The sequence below is a fragment of the Pinus tabuliformis genome, chromosome 8 (genome assembly GCF_031772625.1).
Source record: "Pinus tabuliformis cultivar Carrire ecotype Pingquan chromosome 8, CPIR1, whole genome shotgun sequence".
Classification (NCBI taxonomy): domain Eukaryota; kingdom Viridiplantae; phylum Streptophyta; class Pinopsida; order Pinales; family Pinaceae; genus Pinus; species Pinus tabuliformis.
Window position 1 is genome coordinate 40,496,268 of NC_142294.1, and position 7,433 is coordinate 40,503,700.

The window sequence follows — 7,433 nt, forward strand, 5'->3', positions numbered from 1 at the left end:
CCAAGGGGCATTTTTTATTCTCTCTCAAGATCAATATCCCAACCAATCCATATGTCTCTCAGCAACAGCCCAAGGGAGAGATCACGTGTACAAGTCTCTCTCTCTCAAGATTAATCTACCCAACCAATCTATAGGTCTCTCAGCAACTGCCCAAGGGAGAGATCAAATGTACGAGTCTCATCATAAGGAAAGATACATAACATCAAATACATCCCATCAATCAATATCATTCATGAGGCCAAACTCTCCAACCATATGCAATGGTCACACAGGGTCCATCTCCCCGACCATAAACAAGGTCTCTCAATCCAAGACCTAAGGGAGGAAACCCTATCTCAATATCAATCTCCCTTACTATATAGTCTCTCGGTCCACGACCCAAGGGAAAGAACTTCATCCTTCCCGACCAAACCATTGGCTTCTCAGTCAATGACCCAAGGAAGGGAACTCAAGATCAATCTCCCTGACCAATCCATTGGTCTCTCAACAACTACCCAAGGGAGAGATCACAAAATCAGTGTCCCCAACCAAACTCATTGGTCTCTCAGTCATCAAGACTTAAGGGATCACTTCATGCCTCAGAACCAAGCTCCCCGACTAGACTCACTGGCCTCTCACTCAACTGACATAAGGGAGTGACAATATTACCGACCATAATCTATGGTCCCTCAGCTACAACCCAAGGAAGATTCATGATGTTATGCAATCAATGCTCCCTCTCCAAGAGGGATTCTCAGTCATTCCAAGCTTCTCACAGAAGCAAACACTAGCAACTTGCTCAACAGCAGAAAAGTATACCATGGTCGAATCCAACAGGGAACAATAGGATTGAATAACTAGATATTTATTCAGCTTCAGTCGTAGCTTCTCACAGAAGAAATTCTAAACAGATAGTTCAGCGAGCCAATCAGAGAATCAACCAAGTCAGCAATAGAGTCTTGCAACTTCTTCAATTTTTCATCATGGAGATGTACATGGACTCGCAGTCCATTATGCCATATCGCAAGAAGGATTTCACCAAGTTCACGCCTTTACGAAAACAACTCCCTCCTATATTGGACACAGATGTCCTCAGCCCTTGTCAGAAACATATAATCAATATATAACAGAAAAATCATGGGCTCATCTTCAACAGATTCGGATCAGCATCGTTGTTAAGAACTTCTGGCCATGCTTCAATCAAGTTGATCTTGTCTGCTCCCTCTGAGTCCAAAGCTTCATTTAATATGAGTCTTCTTGTCACAAGCTTTGTTCTTCCAATCTTTTCATTTATTGCAACAGCCTTGACAGGCTTCATCATGTATCCAAAATCCGCACTAGGAGGCCAAGGAAGAACAAACACAGCCAAGCAAGATATACAAGGACAAGAAGAATAACAACAATAGTAATAATTTAAAGAAAGATACACGATACTTATCTTTTGAGAACATGTCAGCTCCCTCTTAATCTTAGCCTTCTTGCATTCAACTTGCAAATCAACCTCATCCTCAAGATGTCATTTCTTCCAAGAGCTAGGGTCTCTTCTTTTAAGTGGAAGCAATCAATTCATAAGTCATAGGCTTTCTTCTCCAACCCTTGATAGGGTTATCAATTTTTTAACTAGGGTTTTGACTCCAAACCCTAATAATTAAAATTTAGTCCAGGGTTTACAAACCCACTCATCCTTATATTCTTTTCCAAATTCATCGCTCTCAATTTCAATATCAAGATTATGAGTGACCAGTTCTAGGGTTTTGTCCATAAACCCTAGGACATCCTTGTTCAAACCCTTTCTAGGGTTTTTACAAGTCCAAAACATTCGATCTTCCAAACCCTAGATTTTGCAATATCATCAAATCTCAAATCCTCAATATTAATCTAATCAAACTTCAGGCTTTCAAGGGGAGCTTCAACCTCTTATTATTTCTGCCTTGCTTAGCAAATGGTGTAACCTTGACATCCTTGCATTTATTTCCAATGTCCAAAGCTACATGCTTGCAAGATCTTCAGATCAAGAAACTCTCTTATCACAACAACAACGTCTGATCTAGCAATAAATTCCATCATCTAGGTCTAAGGTTTATACTCAAACATTGACGCAAGCTCTTAGTTATTTATGACTTTATCAAGAGAGCCAATGGTCTTCAAGGAAGTGGCATCTTAAGACTTAGCAGACCTTCTTAAAAAAAATTCCAACCCTTATTCAATACTTGAGATTCCAAAACAATGTCTTGACACTAATTCTTTCACTTGCAAAATTGCAACTTGTTCATCTCTTAATGGTTCTTAATTAGGATATTGAGCCACCCAACACTATTTGATTGCTCTACATGTACTTTCGTAATTCGATTTCAAGCATTTCAACATATTTATGCCATCAAACTTTAATACAACTTTTGTTCTTTTCATAAAGACAATAGCTTAGATATTGGCACTCTGGGGACTGCTCTGGCTCACCAAGAAGAGGTTTTTGGACCACATTCATATATATGGAGATTCAAAGTCTCTCATTGATGGCATACTGGGGCACTCTAATTTTTCACCCCCAAACCTATGTTGTTGGTTGGATCATATCAAATCTCTAAAACTGTCATTCCATATTTTAACTTTCCAACACGTCTACGGGGAATCAAATATGGTGGCAGATGCTCTATCAAAAGAAGGTCTTAATGTTGTTGTTGGAGTCTTGAGATACAAGTACATTGAGGATGACATAACCAAAGACGAGGGCATGATTCCTCTCCCATAGGGTATAGTTTGGTTATTTTATGGTGAATATAGATAAGTCTGTTATGGTTTATTCAATATAATGTAATGTTTTGAAGGTACTACATATACTGGGCAATAGAGACATATGGTCTACTTGGGACATTATGATTAGATATGGATGGATATCTCCATTATGTAGTGGTTTATTTTGAACAATATCTAATATATGTACTGGATACTATATTATAATATATTCTAGTGTTTTTTTCATTCTGACCAAAAAAAACAAACAAACAAACTTGTGACGGAAAGAATTAGGTCAACTTCTTTGCAGTGTAATTTGTTCTTCCTTTATGTATAGAAGAGAGTCTCCTACAAACAGTATCATGGTCACACCATAGATTTGAATCCTTCACGGACTTGTGCCACAAAGATGAGCTCAGACTGAAATCATAATAGAGATGACAACCTTCATATGTCATCCAAGTTTGATCATTCCATGAGGGGGCTTGAATTTGTCACAAAAATTGCATATGTGATGCCATAGAACTCGTATATGTGATAAAGATAATCACACTTCCATTTATAAAGAGCAACAGATCTTTGCTTATCCATAGAGACCATGAGATGACATACCACAGGGAATCTATATCAATTGCATACCTTGATTGGGCTCAAACTTTCGATCATACCTCAATGTAATGTGCTTCATAGACTTCGCATTGTTTACAAGGCTCTTGGTGCCTCAAATCCGCATTGTTCACAAGACTATTGGAGCCTCAAATCCGCACTTACTGGAGCCTCAAATACGCATTGTTCACAAGGTTATTGGAGCCTCAAATCCACATTGTTCACAAGGTTATTGGAGCCTCATATCTGCATTGTTCACAAGGTTATTGGAGCCTCAAATCTGCACTGTTCACAAGGCTTAGATCTGCAGTGTTTTCCACAGAGAATAAGTGCCCCAAGACTCACATCATTCCACGGAGATTTATGATTTAGACCTCGCATTATTTCACAAGAATTTGTGCCTCAGAGCTCGCAAATTTCCATAGAGATAGGTGCCTTAGGTCCACAAATCCCCACATGAGATAAGATGCCTTAAACTTTTGTGCATATTACAGATAGAGCCACAAAATTTCGCATTCCACAGATCCACAAGGTATGTTGCCTCAGGACCGCAATGAAATACGTGACTCTGTCTTCTACTCAGCCTTCCACATTAGCTTGAGCGAGGGCAAATGAAGAGATATGTCCAATGATCCCAATACCGCTCTTCAATCCTAACTCTGATACCATGTTGATATTTCTAGTAGAAAATAGACTAGAACAATTTTTCTTTCAATGATAACTACTTCCAATGATTTATTAGCATCAATTGTATATAACATTCAATATCATCAAGTAGTTATACATAAGAAAAATTTCAACCATTAATCACAGTAGAGCAATAGAAATAACCATGAGATAATGAGACAAGAGACACAGAAAATTAGACCTGAGGCTAGGGCAAAACCCACAGGGGTTAAACCCAAAAATTGTTCCTTGTGAAAGAGTCAATGTTCATCAATCCATCCAAAAACAAGAACATCAAAAGAACAGCTAACCAATACAAGAGAGACCTCCCACAAGTGCCAAGCCACATCCTTCTTCATCCTTCTATTTTTCGTCCTTTTCTTCCCTCTAATTTCGCTGGAAAAGGGATCAAACTTGAGATGATTTGATGTGCAAATCAGAGGGAGAGCTCTCATATTTATAGTCTTCAAAGGGGGTTGAATAGGTGCCTCCAAGGGGCCAGGCCGACTTGATAAAGGGGGTCGACTTGACACTTGTGGGGTCATGAATATAAAATCAAATTTTCTTTTTTCTTTAATGATGAAAACACTGACCATGGCTACAAATTTCCAACATAAATAATCTTTGGTAGGGGTCACCCTTCAAATTGCCTTTAGTGGATTTTAGATATAGCCTCTCCACCATAAAACTTGAGTCTAGTAACCAAATTAGAGCCGCTATAGGGCACATCACCTTGGTTGTTTATAGTCCTAATATTTCAAAAGAACCACCCTCTAAAGTTGCATGCATGGCCCCATAGCCCAAATAGATAAAGACAATAATCTTCCCTTTCATCAACCACCCCAAAAATACAAAACCTCAAAACATTTTCCCTTTTTGTTCAATTGTTAACCTCTCTCTTGCTCCCACTTCATACTACACATATTGAACTTAGTTAACCATAGGAAGCCCCCCCTAGGCTAGAATTTCACCTAGTCTAAAGTGAGAAAGGCAAGGCTATTGAGGAAAGAGTGGGTAGCTTGCCTAAGTGGACCTTGGGGTTTCACAATGTGTGGTTAGGAACTTTTGCATCAAGTAAGAACCTCGGAGGTAACACTATGAATGAAGAATAAGAATTCAAGAATCTGAACTGAAAAGATACGGAACAGGAACCTAACTGTTAAGACAATAATCTTCCCTTTCATCAACCACCCCAAAAATACAAAACCTCAAAACATTTTCCCCTTTTTGTGCAGTTGCTAACCTCTCTCTTGCTCCCACTTCATACTACACATATTGAGCTTAGTTAACCATAGGAAGCCTCCCTAGGCTAGAATTTCACCTAGTCTAAAGTGAGAAAGGCAAGGCTATTGAGGTAAGAGTGGGTAGTTTGCCTAAGTGGCCCTTGGGGTTTCACAATGTGTGGTTAGGAACTTTTGCATCAAGTAAGAACCTCGGAGGTAACACTATGAATGAAGAATAAGAATTCAAGAATCTGAACTGAAAAGACACGGGACAGGAACCTAGCTGTTATTCCTCCTCATCGCTATTTCCATGCTCTAGCTATGAATTTGCATGCCGTGTAATTTTACACTCACCTCTATCGTGTATTTTAATTTTTGCACTCTTGGACTTATAGTTAGGCGCTATAATGAATTTCTCATAGATATGGTATTTAAAGATGATATCGCATAGAACAGAAGCAACTGTAGCCCACGTAGATGGTGATAGCTCACCTAGCAGCCTTTCTTTTTCCTTTTCAATGCCCATGTACATTGATTGCAACCAGAAAAGAGAGGTGCTCTATACGGTAGGTGGTGGTGGAAGGTAGATAAACACCTCGTCCATGTATGTGACAGTGATTGAATCTAAATGGTGCACTCGGTGCATTGAATATGGACATTTGCATAGACCGACCAGTCTAAACCCAGGTTTGGTATGAACCTAGAGATTTCGAAGTTTCATACAAATGCCGGCATACTAAATAATGGAGTATGAGATAGATAATCATGAATTCACGACCTCAAGGTGCATACCAGACCCAGTTTTAGATGGGTATATGCTAGTATACTAAGTGTTAATCGATTTAAAATGCGGGGGGGAGGGGCGGAATCTAATGATGGATAGTTGTGAATGCTCAAGGGAGGGGGAGAGGGATGCGCCTTTGGATTCAGGACAATGTGAAAGAATACAATCTGCTTCAGGGTAAATAATGGTTTAAACAATCGGCTTGGAAGCTATAAAAATGCTTGGTCTTCAGCATTACCTATTATTGAATCCCAACGACTTGTAAAAGATAAGTAACGAAGCCATTTAATTAAGTTCAGATGCAAGAGCAAAGACGCACAAACGAGCACACCAGATCCCATTCGCAATTGGTTTTTAGAAGATGTATCATTAAACTTGCACGTCTACATACCTTCTTCGACTTTCTTCTTGAGATGGTTCTCTCTGGCTTCTTCACGAAAACCCATTGGATCCTCCTCGGCAGATTGAACACTGTTCTGGGTACAGTATGCTGACCAGATCAATATGGAGAATTTATGAACTTTCGTACAAAAGCTTCGCAGTTTTTCTCATCTCATTTTTCAACCCAGCAGCGTTGGGATTCATAAAACGGTCGGGGATCATCTCATTCCATTTGATCCAGAACCCACGTTGGGGCCTTAGAAATCAATATGTGCCTACCCGGCCGAAGGGCGGGGTAGTGGACCACGGCCTTGGAGGGTATAGGTCACAAATGAGTTTTAAGGGTTCATGTGTTAGAAACTTTTTTTAGTCTAAACATATAAAATGGAAATAATACAAAATAAACAAGTTAGCATTTCTTGTTTCATAGTTTACTCATTAAGTTAGCATTTCTTGTTTCATAGTTTACTCATTTAACTTTGAAAGGTATAAAAATAACTTACACATTTAAATAAGGGTTACATTTTAGATACTCTTGCTTAGTTTGAGTAAAGTTAAGTTAATGTCAAAGACATACATGAATGGGTAAACAAAGGGTTTTTCATAGTCTTACAAAATTGCTAATGATCTAGGACTAGGAATAGTACCTCTAACAACTAGAGTGGTGTGGATCAGAAATAATACATCTAACAATTAAAGTAGTGTGGAAAAATTAACAATAACTAGAAACAAATAATATTGTTTACTAGTATTGGACAAAATCTATGGGTAAAATATATTTTTAATATAAAAATATATAATATTTAAATGATAATTAAAAATAAATTATAAAAACTATAATGTTTATATGATAAATCAAAATAAATACATAATAATGATTACAGCTTCGAAAAAATAAACCAAAAAAATTTAATTGAAAAGTGGAAGTGTAGTCAAAAGACAAGTATGAACAATCTATGTTATAGAACTAAATTGTATAGGTCTACATCTGAAGGAAAATGTGATAAGTTAGTTATAAATAAGATGTTAATCTATGTTATAGAACGAAATTGCATAGGTCT

At 38.0% G+C, this 7,433-nt stretch overlaps 1 protein-coding gene across 1 annotated transcript in view; it reads right to left on the minus strand.

The window, feature by feature from the left end:
- LOC149234025 (uncharacterized) overlaps positions 1 to 6,709 on the minus strand; it is a 155,194-nt gene extending 148,485 nt beyond the window's left edge. Inside the window, exon 1 of the mRNA XM_089461089.1 lies at positions 6,383 to 6,709. Within this exon, the coding sequence (XP_089317215.1) occupies positions 6,383 to 6,437 (55 nt within the window). The 5' untranslated portion in view covers positions 6,438 to 6,709. The remainder of the gene's footprint in view (positions 1 to 6,382) is intronic.
- Positions 6,710 to 7,433: the final 724 nt, after the last annotated feature.